A 17,158-nucleotide genomic window follows, 5' to 3' on the forward strand; every position below is an offset into this window, starting at 1 on the left:
TCCCATATGCCGCGGAGCGGCTGGGCCCGTGAGCCATGGCCGCTGAGCCTGCGCATCCGGAGCCTGTGCTCCGCAACGGGAGAGGCCACAACAGTGAGAGGCCCGCGTACGGAAAAAAAAAAAAAAAAAAAAAAAAAAAAAAGAATTGTAAATAATAGATGTGGTTAAAGCTACTAGGAATTATAAGGAAATTAGAATATATTTTGGGGTAAGAAAAAGTGTAAGGTATGGAGATGTTTTTGTTAATGTAAAAACTTTGTTAAGTGATTTTTGTCCTAAAGCTGATAACTTCTAAATGGGAAAGAGAACAAGGGACAAATCAAAATGGACAGAGAAAGTTGTAAGAGGTTTGTGAAAAAGGAATCTTTAGAAAGGAATTTTATGTGTAGTCAGATCTAAAATTGGAATGAATTTAATAAAGTGATTGAGTTTTAATATCCAAAGTAAGCTGGTAGAAAATTAAAATTTGCTTTTTCCTCTCTTTTTGCAAAATTTTCTTAATTATTGGTCTGCTCTTAATGAGAAATTGTAAACAAAGACTTTTTTTTACATTCAATGTAATCTGTCTAGCAAAACAAATATTGTACATTTCGTCTTTATGAATCTTTGATAATTTTGAAGAAAAACTGAGTGCTTTCAATATTAAAAGAGCTAAGTCTTTTTACACTATTTAACTATCTGTATTTACATGTGAATCTTTGTCACTTTGATTAAATTGATAACTAAATATTAATTCACAGTGACATATGATCATATTTGACAAAGTGTTTTAAAACATTTTTATTTTTGAAAAAGTAGATTCTCCCCCAAGTCAAATTCTAAATGAAGTTTTATTGACCTGGAAATAACGTTCAGGTTTTCCAGAGGCCCCTTGGAACACCTTAAAAGATTTGTTTTATCTTATTAGAAAAGAGAGCTATGAAACTCATTAGGCTTATTTGGTATGTTACTTACATGGGAAGCATTGCTAAATAAATGATCATAAACTCTAGGTTATATCATAAGGGTGAATGTTATTAATATAAATGTTCTCGAAAGTATATGAAATTCCTAAAATTGGATATGTCCTAGTATAATGTTATCAGTCATAATTCTAGTTATTATCTTTTTTTTTTTTTTTTTTTTCTTTTTTCTTTTTGCGGTATGTGGGCCTCTCACTGTTGTGGCCTCTCCCGTTGCGGAGCACAGCCTCCGGATGCGCAGGCCCAGCGGCCATGGCTCACGGGCCCAGCCGCTCCGCGGCATATGGGATCCTCCCAGACCGGGGCACGAACCTGTATCCCCTGCATCGGCAGGCGGACTCTCAACCACTGCGCCACCAGGGAGGCCCTCTAGTTATTATCTTAAATGTTTTGTGTCACAGAGATAAATTTTCTTGTCAATTCCATTAGAATGAATCAAATTTTTAGTAATGGATATTTGTCTTTTATTACTTAGACAATGGTTTTACTCAGATGCTTTTACAAAAGCTTCCTGGAAATGTGTTTCATGTTCAGAGAAATTCATGGAAAAGGATCTAACAAGTATTCTAGAACACAAGTTTCTGATGAATTTCAAATCATTACACTGAACTGAGTAAGAATTTACAAAACCCTAATGGAGAAATTGATGGTTTCATAAAACTTCTAACAAAAGATCAAACAAAACAAGAATTAATTACATGGGACTAAGTAAACTGAAGAAGATGGTTATGATATTTTATGGTTTTAAAAATAAATTTATTTATTTTATTTATTTTTGGCTGCATTGGGTCTTTGTTGCTGTGTGTGGGCTTTCTCTAGTTGCGGCGAATGGCAGCTACTCTTTGTTGTGGTGCGTGGGCTTCTCATTGCAGTGGCTTCTCTTGTTGTAGAGCATGGGCTCTAGGTGCATGGGCTTCAGTAGTTGTGGCTCGTGGGCTTTAGTAGTTGTGGCTCAATGGCTCTAGAACGCAGGCTCAGTAGTTGTGGCACGTGGGCTTAGTTGCTCTGCGGCATGTGGGATCTTCCTGGACCAGGGCTTGAACCCATGTCCCCTGCACTGGCAGGCAGATTCTTAAACACTGTGCCACCAGGAAAGCCCCATTTTATGATTTTTTTTTCGTGGTACGCGGGCCTCTCACTGTTGTGGCCTCTCCCGTTGCGGAGCACAGGCTCCGGACGCGCAGGCTCAGCGGCCATGGCTCACAGGCTCATATCAATCAGTGTGATACACCACATCGATGAATTCAGTAAAGTCACAGAATACAAAATTAATACACAGAAATCTCTTTCGTTCCTATACACTAAAAACAAAAGATCAGAAAGAGAAATTATGGAAGGAATCCCATTTACCATCACATCAAAAAGAAAAAATACCTATGAATAAATCTACCTAAGGAGACAAAAGACCTGTACTCTGAAAACTCTAAGACGCTGATGAAAGAAATCGAAAGTGACACAAACAGATGGAGAGATAGACCATGTGCTTGGATTGGAAGAATCAATACTGTCAAAATGACTATACTACTTAAGGCAATCTACAGATTCAATGCAATCCCTATTAAATTACCAGTGGAATTTTTTTTTTAAGATTTTTTTCATGTGGACCATTTTTAAAGTCTTTATTGAATTTGTTACAATATTGCTTCGGTTTTATGTTTTTGTTTTTTGTTTTTTTTTTTTTGGTTGCATTGCATGTGGGATCCCAACTCCCTGACCAGGGATCAAACCTGCATCCTCCTCATTGGAAGGTGAAGTCCCAGCCACCGGACCACCAGGGAAGCCCCCACCAATGGCATTTTTCACAGAACTGGAACAGAAAAATTTAAAATTTGTATAGAAACACAAACCCCCAAATAGCCAAAGCATACTATGAAAGCAAAAATGGAGTTGGAGGAATCAGGCTCACTCTCTTCAGACTATATTACAAAGCTACAGTAATCAGTATGGTACTTGCACAAAAATAGAAATATAGATCAATGGAACAGAATAGAAAGCCCAGAAATAAACCCACACAACTATGGTCAATTAATCTATGACAAAGGAGGCAGGACTGTACAATGGAGAAAAGACAGTCTCTCCAATAAGTGGTACTGGGAAAACTGGACAGCTACATGTAAAAAAATGAAATTAGAACAATTTTCTAACACCACAGACAAAAATAAACTCAAAATGCATTAAAGACCTAAATGTAAGACTGGATATTATAAAACTCTTAGAGGAAAATCCAGGCAGAACACTCTTTCACAGCAGCAATATCTTTTTGGATCCACCTCCTAGAGGAAAGAAAACAAAAACTAAAATAAACAAATGGGACCTAATAAAACTTAAAAGCTTTTGCACAGCAAAGGAAACCATAAACAAAACAAAAAGACAACCTACAGAATGGGAGAAAATATTTGCAAATGATGAGACTGACAATGGAATAATCTCCAAAGTATACAAATAGCTCATGCAGCTCAATATCAAAAAAGCAAACAACCCAATCAAAAAATGGACAGAAGATCTAAACAGACATTTCTCCAAAGAAGACATACTGATGGGCAAAAAGCACATGAAAATCTGCTCAACATCGCTAATTATTAGAGAAATGCAAATCAAAACTACAATGAGATATCACCTCACACCAGTCAGAGTAACCATCATCAAAACGTCTACAAACTGTAGACTGCAAAAATGTTGGAGAGGGTGTGGAGAAAAGGAGTCCTCCTACACTGTTGGTGGGAATGTAAATTGGTTCAACCACTATGGAGAATATTATGGGATTCCTTAAAAAACTAAAAATAGAACTACCATATGATCCAGCAGTCCTACTCTTAGGCATGTATCTGGAGAAAATTATACTTCCAAAAGATACATGCACCCCAGTGTTCAGTGCAGCACTATTCACAATAACCAGGATATGAAAGCAATTTAAATGTTCATTGACAGATGAATGGATAAAGAAGATGTGGTACATATATACAATGGAATATTACTCAGCCATAAAAATGAATGAAATAATGCCATTTGCAGTAACATGAATTGACATAGAGATTATCATACTAAGTGAAGTCATTCAGAGAAAGACAAATATCATATGATATCACTTATCTGTGGAATCTGAAAAAATGATACAAATGAACTTAATTACAAAAGAGAAACAGACTCACAGACTTAAAAAACAAACTTATGGTTACTAAAGGGAAAAGGTATGGGGAGGGATAAATTAGGAGTTTGGATTCACATATACACACTACTATATATAAAATAGATAATCAACAAGACCCTACTGTATAGCAAAGGGAACTCTACTCAATATTCTGTAATAACCTATAAGGCAAAAGAATCTGAAAAAGAATGGATATATGTATATGTATAACTGAATCATTTTGCTGTACACCTGAAACTAATTCAACATTGTAAATCAACTATACTTCAATATAAAATTAAAATTAAATTTAAAAAGATTAAAAAAAGAAGTGTCTTCCAATGCAAGGATCAGATCAAAGAACATGAATGGAATATTCCTACTGGGACGATTAGGAGGATAATACATCCTTGGTAGGTGCAGAGCCTATTCACTTACCCTCTGACTTTCCTTGTTCCCTTTCTCTACTACATCCAATTAAGCAGATAAAAACTTTGAGAAAGCTGCCTCTTCCTTCACCAGTGCCAAGCAGGACAAACTCAAAGAGCCATTTGTCTGTCTGTCTTCCTCTGATGTTGCTTCTTCATGTCTGAGCTATTGGGAGGAGAGAGAGGCAATAAATTCTCTTAATAAAAGCAAAAAATAAAAATGAAAAATAAGCCTATATGGTCAGTCACAATCCTTGCTATACTTATATAAATAAGACCAAGTTTTTTGAATCTAGACTTATTTTGCAAACAAATTTGTCTTAATTTGGCTATCTTTGATAGAAATGAGGGTGATTTTAGAGAGAAAAATTATCTTTCGATAGAAACCAAAATACATATTGTGGATATTAGATTCTAGTGCTATTAATTTTCCTTGAAGTTTTGTTAATTACCTGAAAACTGGACTATATCCTGAATTTTTCTAGTTTCCTCCACTACCTGACTACAACTCTCCAAACTAGTGTTTCCAAATTTTCTCCCACCCTTTTGACTTGGAATAATTGAAACTAAAACTGCCTTTTTTTCTGAAGTCCTGCATACTGAAGGTAGATATCTTAATATAAACTTCAGAGAAATCTCCACAGCAGCTCATGTTTAGACAGTCTTCTTCGTTCCTGTTGCTATATGGACCACTCAGAAAGTTTACCTGAACATCTGATGGACATTCAAACTACAAAAGATGCTTTAACCCCGACATTTAGAGATCTTCTCAACTGTCTACCCTCAGAACTCAAAAACTGATATGAAATTTGCCTCAATTATTAACCTTTTTTTTTTTTTGTCTCCATAGCAATGCCTCTTATTAAATACCTGATTGCTTGTACCGTAAGCTTAACTTCTACTTGGAAATACTGCTTTGGAAGAGAAAATTAAGGTAAAATGATCATATGGATGGACTCTAATCCAATATGACTTGTATCTTTATAAGGGGGGAATATTAGAACACAGACATGCACAGACTGAGGGGCAACCATGTGAGGACACAGCGAGAAGGTAGCCATCAAAGGAGAGAGACCTCAAAGAAACTAAACTTGATACTTTGATCTTGGACTTCTAGCCTCTAGATCTATGAGAAAATATATTTTTGTTGTTTAAGCCACCTAGTAGCCAGTGTGGTCTTTTGTTATGGCAGCCCTAGCAAACAAATACAATCACTATTAGGGAAAAAAAATCATGTGCTTTGTTATTCCAGTAGAATGATTTTAACACTGATTACTTCTTACCTTGAGATTATAAAAGACAGTGATAAACATTACTGTAGAGTATATATGAGTTGTGTCCTATGAAACAAAGGTAGTTAACAAACACCTCTCAGCTGTAGATGATGCCATGTGTTCATCTGATCAGCAAGAGGACATGAGTGGAAGGGAGAACCTTTTCTGCTTCAGACAAGCAACTTCCTGGGTTACCCTGAGTATGACAAAGAGGGCCATTGCTTGGGGACCAGGTCTCCAAGCAGTCACAACAGGCCTCAGGAACCCACAAGAAAATTGTGAAGGAAGAATATTACTAGCCAGGCCCATATGAATCTTTTCCTCCCATCACTGCTCTTTTGTGAAAAATTCTTCCAAATACACATTTTTGTCCCAAAATATCATGTTGGACGCTCGCTACTAGGAGCAAATTTTTCTAGCATCTCTGTTGGATGAATTTTCACACTTGCAAAATCACTTAGAAAAGAGTTCATCCTCCCAACACCTCCCCTGCACCAGTGTCCCCCTAAACAGCATCTGACCACAATATGAAGGAACTTACCTCCCAGGTAATAAACAGGTGCTTGAATGTGATTTAATTATCTCTGCATCCTCTCCCTGGTCTCCCTGTGAAATCCAGTCACCTCTTTGCATTAAAGCATTTCTGTGAGAAGCCCTGTAAGGTGCTGGCTATTCTCAATTCTGTCCTGCTGGTTTCTCTGAAGTGCCTAGAAGCTGTCCTCTCCACACACAAACTGTTCTGACAAACTTCATTTGAATGATTTGGATTTTAATTCTCAGTTTGCTTCTGTTCCTAAGCCTTAAGGCTTTTTTCTTTTTTTTTTTTTTTTAACCAATTCAGAAAAAAGCATCATTAAAAAAAAGACAAGGTTGGGCTTCCCTGGTGACGCAGTGGTTGAGAGTCCGCCTGCCGATGCAGGGGACACGGGTTCGTGCCCTGGTCCGGGAAGATCCCACATGCCGCGGAGCGGCTGGAGCCGTGAGCCATGACCGCTGAGCCTGCGTGTCCGAAGCCTGTGCTCTGCAACGGGAGAGGCCACAACAGTGAGAGGCCTGCGTTCCGAAAAAAAAAAAAAAAAAAAAGACAAGGCTACTCGCAGATCTAACATGCTAAGCTTTAACTTAGTACGTTCTTAGGACTGATGTTTTCCAAGGAACAAACTTTCTTGTTTCCTGTGTACAAAAGTGAGAAAAAATAAAAATAGTGGTATCTTCACAGTTGAGTTCTTAACATATTTTCTGATATATGTAAAAAGAGAAAAATTGGCAAAATGAGTACCAACATTTTTAAAAATAATAATTAAGCCTAAATCCCTGGATTTACCAATTTTATAAAATAAGAAAGTAACATTTTATAAAATACAATTTTATGAAATATGATTTTATAAAATTTGTTTAGCTAAGTAACAAATGATTTGCCCAAAAAACAGATTTAGCAGGTGGAGTCCAGGGGGCACATTCTACAAAATAAATTTATTGACACGGTAAAGGGTTACTAGCATAAAATTGTGGTGGGAATGAAAAGGGCAGTGACCTTCGTCCTGAAGTTTAGGAGTGATCCCTGAATTGAGAGATATCTGAGTTGAAGTGGTCACTGGAAACAAATGGTAGAGACAAATCACAGAGAGCAGACTGTATCAATTCCAGCTTCTGGACTCAGAGAAGGAAGGAAGAGCTTCAGATTTCATTGCAGAGAATGAGGCTGAGAAACTTTAAAATCAGATGCTTTTTCCCAGATCCAGGGGGCCAGCTAATGCACAAAAATGCTTAAAGCCACATAGGTATGTCACCTTTATTTCCTAGAGAAGATGTTAGCATTTTCTGAATCCTCATCTACCGTGCCTGGCATGCATTATTTTATAGCTTTCTGGAAGTTTCATCAGCACCACTGGTATATCTGTCGTACGATGTGTGTGTGGAGAGTACAGAATGCAGGTCCGGGCTGGGGGCAACGGACTCTTCTAGCTACCACAGTGAGTGGTGCCCCTGCAAACCTGAGTAAGGAAGACAACTTGCCTTTGGGTGGGTAGTGTTACAATCTGCATGTCTCAGGGCACAAATGTAAAGACCGACCCTGTTCTGGGAATGATTATGATTCTGACTGACCTCAAAGGGGTAATTATGAAACCCCTGGATCATCAGGATCTGGATGTTCCCTACTTTTTCCATGGTGTGATCATGACCGAAAGTGTGGCTGTAGATATCTGGGAACATTTCCAGAAATGTCCTCCTGTAGGAGTTAATTATAAAGTCAATGTGTATAAAAGAGAAAATAATATTGAAACCTATCAAGGGGAGTAGATCTTAAGGGTTAATATTGTAGATGGACTACTTTGGAAAAAATCTTTTTCCCTTGGAGTATTAAGAAGTCATCTCATAATTGCCATCTCTCCACATTTTGTTCTAGAGTGCCTGGTTTATTGATATCAGTGTGAGACCTGTTTTAAATAAAAATCTATTTGTAAAAATCCGGATCTGTAATATGTTCTAAATATCATTATAGTGTCTTTTAACTATAGATTAAAAATCACTTCATTTTCAACAAAATATTTTGATGTAAACATCAAATGTTTTGAAAACAAAGGGGATCTGTTTTTGTTGTTTTCTCTTTTATCTAATTTTTGTATCCATTTTGTCTGGGCATATTAAATGGTAAAAATATTTATAAGATTTGCACTAGGTGAATCTTCTTAAAAAAAAATACTGAAGGCCACAGAGTCTGGGAATATTAATATCTTTTTAATAGATTGATCCCCCTTGATTTCTTATTCTGGAGTAAAGGTACAAGTTTTTCCATGAAAATTAGACACACAAATCATCTGACAGAATGTATGACAGATGGAAAATGATTGATGGGAATTTTGCTTTAATGCACATTGTTCGTTGTAATTTTGCCCAGCTTAATGAACTGTGAATTAATAATGAGGAGCAACACATTCAATGTATTATAGTAATAAAGTGCTTTTATGGACATTTTTCATGTTTCCAGACTTTCTTGGCCACCCTGAACAATTTTAACTCAAAGGATTAAAAAATAATCGCTTATTTAACTGTGTTAAAATAGTCAACTTTGAAAAGGATATTTTCCTGTATGAACTTTTTCCTAATTGATTCCATTTTGTTCTGATCAGTAAACTTACCTGAGTAAGCTGCACTATTTAAAAAAAAGTGATCTGATAGAGTATTAGATGACATACATGACCATAGTCCATTGTTTTCTGATTCAACGACATAAGGGAGTAAAGTGAAAAATTAATAATTATACATTTTTTAATTAGGAGAATAGAAAAACTAAATTTCTTGTAGAAATAAGCCCAAAGAGTCCTCGTGTCAGCCCTGCTCCTCTTAAAAGACCGTGACGCTGTAATACCAATGGATAATCTGGGAGAGAACCAGCTGTCATTAAAATAGATTTTACCAAGGCAAGGACAATAGGTTGCTTATTAGCAGTGAGAAATCAGTAGTCTTTTAGAAGTGTACCCTTTGGAAAGTGTGAGCTATATAATAAATGAAAGCCTTTCATTATTCATTGTTATAAGCCAAATGTAGATTAAATGTACACTACCTTCAATTCAGATATTAAGATATCCTTCCCTCAGTAATTTTATGAGGTAACATGTATAATGTCAAGCATAGGCTAAGTCATATATTTTATAATCTTTCAAAAATTTTTAAAGCAATGTGTTAACCCTATAATGAATATAAAATGGATCCTAACTGCATGTCTTAGAAAATGTGCATTTCATAGAATTATTGAAGAATGAATCCTTAATAGCCCATCTTTTTAAGTATGTTAGCTGAACGTTATGATTGTGTAATATCATTTTAGGGCATTACCACATTTTAAGAAATAAAATAATATTCAGAAGCATACTTTTGCCAGAATGTAAAATTTAAAACCAGAAATTTGACTTGTGAAAAATCCTCACATGATTATTGGCCTGTTAAAAACTAAAGCAAACCCCACAAACCTGATGCAAGCTATTATGTGCAAAATAACGTGCTAGTTACACAGCCCTCTGGGAAGTGAATGTGAGTCCGGATGCTTCTTTCTTGGTTTATTTCATTCCTAGAGTACCTTTGTTGCAGGTTTTTCTTATGTTTCCAAAGGAAACAAGTAAGCCATCTCAAGTTTAAGTTCTGTCCTCAATAAAGGAAAAAATGTGCCAGATACCATTTGACTGGATGATAACTAAACTGGACAAATATTTTCTCTCACTGGAGACTGACAGTGTTTTAGTTGTGCTTAAAATTTGTGATTCTCCTAAAAAAAGAGTACAAATGAAAACTTATGGTTACCAGGAGATAAGGGGGAAGGATAAATTGGGAGATTGGGATTGACATATACACACTACTATATACAAAATAGGTAATAATAACCTACTGTATAGCACGGGGAGCTCTACTCAATACTCTGTAATGGCCTCTATGGGAAAAGAATCTTTAAAAACAGTGGACATATGTACATGTATAACTGGCTCCCTTTGCTGTACACCTGAAACTAACACAAATTTGTAACTCAACTATACTCCAATAAAAATCTTTTAAAATAAAAAAATAGAGTACTACATGCATTTCTAAGAAATAAACATTATTTTCTTCATTCTTCTAAAATAAATAAAAATAAAATAATGTAATATGTGATCTTCAAGCTAATGAACACCTAAGAATGAAATTTGAAAATCTACATTTGGAATGTATAATTCTTTTGTTCAGAGGCAGTGATATTCCAAAAGAACAAAACTTCTCCAACATTTCCCCATTTAGAGTAATGCTGACAGTGAGTGTCTGGTGGATCTCAGAGGGGCACAACTGATAATATATTTATCATGCTGCCAGTTTGCTAAGTGGTTTCATATTCACTAAGAAAGACTTGTCAATGGATACTGAAGAATAGATGTGAGGTCTCTGTGTGTTGTCTCTGGGTGAGATCTCTGTGTGAAGTCTCTGTATGAGGTCCCTTTGGAAGGTATCTCTGGGAAATCTGTTAAATCTGTGCTAGGTTTCTGTCTGAGGGTCTGTGAAGCAACACGAGGTCCCTGTGTGAGGTCTCAGTATGTGATCTCTGAGAAAGGTGTTTGCGTGAGAAGTCTCTCGAGAGGTGTGTCCGTGAAGTCTTTGTGTATTGTCTCTGGGTCTCTCCATTTCTTTTTTTCTTTTGGTCTCTCAATTTCTTGTCTTACTGTACCTTATGGAAGACGGAGCAGCAAGAGAAGGGCAAAGGGACTTGCTTCTTTCTGTTTTCTTGCTGTTCCATCAGCATCACCTGTCTGTGGCACTCTCCCAGCAGGAGCCAGGGGGGTCCAAGTCCAGCTTCCCCATATTCCCAGAACTCACTTCTGGGTGCCCCTGAGAGGACCCAGCAGCAGCCAGGCTCAGGTCCCAGCCCTGTCAACTCTCTCCTCTGGGTACCGACCCCTCCCACAAGTCCTGGCTTCACTCTCACTGCTCTGCCCATTCTGGAGGCTGCCTTGGGAATCGGGGCCCAGAGGTAGGGCCTGGCTCCAGGGAGAAACCAGGGGTGTGAGCAGTCCTGTGCTCACTCTGCCCCCTCCACCCCAGGTCACAGCATTTCCACGTGTTGAGGGGCCTGACAGGTATGGGGGATGGGGTCCATTTCTGTTGTCATCTGGATCAGGGGCATCAGCTGGAACAGAAATCTCCACAATGAGAAAGACACCACCTGGAGCTGTGTCCACCATGCGCCCTGCACATGGCAGAAAACACCAAATCACTCTAGAGAAATTCTTCCTCATCTCCCTGCTTTTCCATATGGATGGGGGTCAGGAGACAAGAAAAGCTGTGCCAGAAGCAGATCAGTGGAACACTCCTGCATTGCACCCTGCCCCATCCACTTTGCACAGGTCACCTCCACACCACCACGAATCCTGTCTGATTGCTTCTTCACCTGCCAGGCTCTGGGGTGATCAAGGACTGGGAGACAGGCAAGGCTTACTACACAATCACAAGCCAGTCCCCACCTCTCCCCTGGAGCAGTCCTTGGGCCATGTGTTTATGTGAAGGTCACCAGACTAGGAGTCACATCCCAAGTTCCCTAGTCCTGGCTTTTACACCTATTGTTAAGTTATCCTTTCTAAAAGTCAAGAGGTGATGATGTGTAAGCTTATTAAATATAGTATTAAGAGATTCACCTTCCCTGATTTGCTTTACTTCTATAAGTTTGACCTTCTGTTTTGACCTAAAGGTGGTTTCTCTAGGTCTGTGATCTTAGAGTTGGAATAGGGTAGAGACCCTGGCGTGGGGCCATGGTGAGCTACTGGACCCTTAACTTTTCCTCCCCTTTAGGCCTTTAGATGGTGGTTGTATGTCAGGGGGCTGTTCTTTCAGAACTGCAATTTATGGGAGTCTGGTACCACTTTGCCTCCTTCCTTGGATCCAAGGATTTTTCTACACCTACATCCCACCCTAAATTCACAGTGTTTGACCATCAGATAGTTACTACCCACAGTCACACCCCTATTCCATTCATCCAAAACTCCTTCTCTGGGGTTAACATAGAGTGGAAGGTAGGTGACCCATGAACGCAGCCATTCATTTATATGGGACTGGACTCAACACAGCCCTCAGCAGCCTCCCTGATACTCCCCCCACCTACACACACAGAGCTGGAAATGCCATCCTTGCTGCTGCTCTAAAGTGTAGGAAAAACAGAGGTGGGGGAGGGTGATGCTGTACATTTTATTATGGCTAAGCTAAAAGGGGTTCATAGGGCATACCTCAATCCCAACCTTCATCAGAGAGAGAAGGAACTCTTAAGAGCAGATGTTGTATATTCCCTACCAAGAGATCCAGGGGCAAGGTTTCTCCTGTTTCTGAACTCAGAGCCCATACTCTATTCCCCCCAAACTTCCATCCACTTGGCTCTGACACTTCCTGGAGCCTGAATTGGAATGTCCGGCCCTATCGTGTAAACCTATCCACTACAGTTGCATAAAGTTCAAAGTAGCATAGAAGGAGGAGAAAGACTGGTTGAACCAGATCCTTGGGTGTGGGTTTCATAGGTTTTTCCCATCTCATTGCTAGAGTAATTTTGGTCTGTGTAATGACAGTATCATAAGGTGCAATGAAGGGACACGAGACAAGGAGCAAGCTTGTGATGCTACCGTCCACCTCCCTCCATGCCCCTCCCTTCTAGAAGACAAAGTGCACGGCACAGACAGCAGCCATTACACTATGCTTTTATTAGAAAAAAAAAAAATATATATATATATATATACATGTATTGGGGAACATTAAATACCTTGGACGTGCTAAGGAGAAAATCATTTTCTCTACATGGACTGAATGTTTACTTGGAGACATGTCTTCCTACTAAAGGGAAGACTAAAGAAGGATTTTACTGTCGACCAGGCAAGACACCTCCCCAAAGATGACAATGCCTTGGACAGTGTTGATGGCGGGCTGGGGCACCTGGAATCCTTGGCCCATACTGGCAGGTACTAACTGGAAACAAACTCTTCTTGGGGGGCAAGGATGGGAGGCACCTTAGGCCCAGCTGCTCATCGTCGAACCTTACACTTTTCAAACTATGTTGGTGTCTGACTTCCCTTTCCCTGATAGAACAACTCTGGCCCTTGGAGGTGGCTTTATGACTGCAGGCTGTATAACCCATCATTCTCCGTTGCTCTGGGTAAGAGGTAAGCCTATGGCAGCAGAAACACCCACATACTGGGACTTGGAATTCCAGTTTGTGTTCATTTAACTTTGTGGCATGAAGTCCATGGTGAATTGCTCTTTTTTCTTCTGGGATCTGTCCAACAGCTGTCATGAGTGCCTGACCCTCAGCAGTCTCACTCTTCAAGATTGATCTGCTTTTGACTGATCCGTGACTCTGGGCAGTGGCTGATATGGGCTTGCATTTTTGCAGAGCATCTCGACCATTGACTTTTTTATTGGGGAAAATCCACTTTAAAAATAGCCTCATCCTTTTTCTGAAGAGGCTTTCTGGAGGGCTATGTTTCTTCTCTGGCATGAGCTGGAGACATCTGCTCCCAATAGAGTCTGTTATTCCCCTGACCTGGGCAGGGTGGCTCATACTTCCAGCTTGAGAGGTCCCTAATTCTTTAAACCTTTCTTCATGCTCGCCTGGTTTATGCCTCCTACAGTCCTCTCTTTTGTAAGTAGGGGCAATCATCTTGCTCTGGCTCTTCCATGAGTCTTGGAGTTTTGAAGTTTTGGGCTCCTGCTGCCCTAGGTTGCTCCTTTGGGCTTCCATAAGGCCACTTGGCTCCTGGGAAGCTAACCTGTCTCTGGTGGGGACTCTCTGGGGATGGCACTGAGGCACCTGAGAAGCCAAGTTGTCTGCAGCAAGGAACATGTGTTTGGGAAAGTCCTGAAGCTGGTTGTCTGACTGTACCTTTACTTTGGAGTTAAACTCACTGGCAACCCCCATGTTAAGGCATGGCTCACCTGGATGTTGGAAAACAGACATTCTAGGTAGTAGGAAACGTTTACTGGCCCCTGGCACCTCTAAACTCCTCATATGTACATTTGTGGTTTGGGATTTTGTCAACACTTTGGTTTCCAAGATAACACTAGACTGTGGTTGAAGAGCAGGAGACTCCTTGGCCTCCACAGCCTCCCTGGCCTCTTCACCTCTCAAAGATTGGGATCCTAAGTTCACCTCCATCACTGTTACCCTATGGCAGGGGTCTCCTGAGGCCTGACCACCACTCTCCTCCGTTGGCTCATTCCTGACCATTGCTGAACTTGGACCTGGCTCTAGGCTGTCCCTCTTGACCCATTCCACAGTCTCACTCTTCCAGGTTCTGCCCACAAGGCTGAGTGTGAGGGACTGAGAAGGTGGCCTGCCCTCCTGTCCAGTCAGAGAAGCCTTTGAGGGCCCATGGTAGTCAGCAGATGGAATCGCTCCCAGGGCACTCTGGATTTCCTTACACACAGTTGAGGGGACAAGGAGAGGCCTCTTCAGGGTAGGAACTGACTCTTCTGTTATCACCTTCTCTCCTGAATGAGCCTGAGGAGGTTTCTCCAGGAACTCAGCACACTTGACTGTTGAGTGGGACCCAGACACACAGGTGGCTGAAGGGGAAGAGGCAAACTGCAGAACGGTGGAGGGTTGGAGCTTTTTCCGCTTCAAGAGATTTATGGGCTTGAGGACCTTGAGGGGGAGGGTCCACCTGTGCTTTACCCAAAACCTTCTAATGTGTGCTTCCAGCACCTCTCGAGTGTCTGGATCAAGGAAGGAAACCCTACAGGAGGTGTTCATGCAGGGTTCCCAACCCTTCAAGCAGTATCTTCCACAGGCTCCAGCAGGCACTGCTTTGCACGTCTCACCAGGAGGGTCTTGACATGAGAGCTGATGAAAGTTGCCCTTGCCAGGAAGCCTCCCCAGGCAGCTGTAGGAGAGCAGATGGGGCCAGGATGGCTGGACAGGACAGGCAGGGGTGGGCACCTGCAGCCCAAGAACCCTCCTCTGCCCCCACACTGACTTCATAATGCTCCTGCTCTCCCTCACCCTAGGGCTTTAGCCACGCCCTCCCATGGCTCCCCCTCCCAGGGCTGGGGTCACATTATAGGCTCTGGGAGGAAGGACGACCCAGGAGAGAAGGGGAAAGATTCTTTACCTTTGCAGAAGTGAAACCAGGTTGTGAGTCCCCTCCAGTTCTTCCAGGCAATCTCTGCAAGCTGGAAATCAGGAGACTGGGTCATGGTGGTGAAGGCAGAGGCCTAAGAGTCTTTCAGGAGGCTGAGTGCAATGGCCCTTTAAGGGAAATCTTTGGAGGATTAGACTCTGGAGCCCAAGTATCAGTGTCCAAGGCCACATGTCCCTGACAGTGATGGTAAGTCTCACTTGAAAAGGGTTTGTCCTTTGCAAAGTGCCTTCACGTTAATTAACCCCTGTAGCCCTTACAACTGCCGTGTAGGGGAGAAAGGTCAGTGGTCATCACACAGAGGAATCTGAGCAAAGTTAAACAACTTGTCCACAGTTGGACTTGGAGGTCCCACTTCCCAACCCAGGCACCAATGGTCCACCACAGTCCACACACCCCATTTCTAGGTCCTCATGGCTTCATTCTAAGCACAAATTTCTGGGAAGTATCTGGGCTCTGATCTCCTTCCAACGCGCCTTCCCAAGGCTCTGTTTCCTGAAGAATAAGCTCTGCCACTGGCATCCTCAGAGACCGTGAAGCTGGGCCCTCAGGATTAGGAGAGATGGAAGCTAACTCTCGGGGGCACGCAGGACTGAATGGCAAAGGCTTACCTTTCAAAGATCCACTTTTCTTCCTACTCCTGCTCCTCCCCTTCAGCTCTACTTGATGCTGAGAGAGAAGAAGAAATGAGGGGCTAACACCCAACTCTCACTGTCATCTATCTAGGCAAGCTGTGTTCATGAACAACATGACTTTCTACATTTAACTAAAACTCTGTGGGGTTTTTTCCCCTTTTACTTATTTTTAAAGTGGATAAAAATATTTTCAGTTTTTCTTCTTTGAAGAGTGCAAAGAAGGATTTTTTTTTTTTTTTTTTTTTTGCGGTACGCGGGCCTCTCACTGTTGTGACCTCTCCCGTTGCGGAGCACAGGCTCCGGACGCACAGGCCCAGCGGCCATGGCTCATGGGCCCAGCCGCGCCGTGGCATGTGGGATCCTCCCGGACCGGGGCACGAACCCACGTCCCCTGCATTGGCAGGCGGACTCTCAACCACTGCACCACCAGGGTAGCCCAAGAAGGATTTTTTAAGTTTTAATCACCATAGATTTCTTCTGTCACTGTTCCTCTGATCAAGAAACACACACATTCTCAGACCTAAATGCCCACGTGAGCTTTGTCAGATAGGATTCTGCTTCCCAAGGCCAGACCTCCACTCCAGCCTCTTCTCTCAGGCTCTCAGGGGCTCAGCATTGCCCTTAGATCAGCCCCAACACAGAGGAAGGTCTCACTTGAGACACCCGCTGTGGGAAGGTGGCTGGTGAACCAGGGCTCAGGGGTCAGCCTTCCTGCAGAGATTGAACTCTTAGTAATCCAGTCCTTAACCATTAGTCACTGCATTGGGGACTTGCCCTGGAGCCCTCTACCATACCTGAACTCCTGGTCTACGATCTTAGGCTAGAAATCCTCATGCCCACTCTAACCCCTCTCTGGCCTGGCTTTTCCCTAGAAGGATGATGTTCTCTACTTTTCTGAGAGTTCCCATCTCAGGAGTCTCTCTAGGTGGTTTAGAAAAGTGGAAATAAGAATAAGAAAAAAAGAGATAATCTCTGCTGGGATTAAGCCAAAGGTTTCTTACCTTCCTGATGTTTCTATGTTTCCTAGGTGGTGCTAAGAATGGATTACTCTGGAAGCAGGGGAGTAACATTAGGAAGAGCCCCAGTCCACACAGGAACCC

The 17,158-nt window shown here is 41.3% G+C and overlaps 1 protein-coding gene and 1 long non-coding RNA gene across 2 annotated transcripts in view; one reads left to right on the top strand and one right to left on the bottom strand.

The window, feature by feature from the left end:
- Window positions 1-17,158, top strand: part of LOC309807708 — a 66,822-nt gene that overhangs the window by 36,110 nt on the left and 13,554 nt on the right. The gene's annotated exons all lie outside the window — the stretch shown is intronic.
- LOC309807652 (spermatogenesis-associated protein 31A6-like) lies at window positions 13,112-15,324 on the bottom strand. Its single transcript, XM_082627483.1, has one exon. It carries the CDS (start codon window positions 15,264-15,266, stop codon window positions 13,149-13,151), a length of 2,118 nt encoding a protein of 705 aa, XP_082483609.1. The 5' UTR covers window positions 15,267-15,324; the 3' UTR covers window positions 13,112-13,148.

Source organism: Mesoplodon mirus, assembly GCF_964341445.2.
Source record: "Mesoplodon mirus genome assembly, chromosome: 7".
NCBI lineage: Eukaryota > Metazoa > Chordata > Mammalia > Artiodactyla > Ziphiidae > Mesoplodon > Mesoplodon mirus.

What these genes read in the sequence shown, in the direction of transcription:
- LOC309807652 (XM_082627483.1), bottom strand. Translation starts at nt 15,266, where the DNA reads ATGAAGTCAGTGTGGGGGCAGAGGAGGGTTCTTGGGCTGCAGGTGCCC.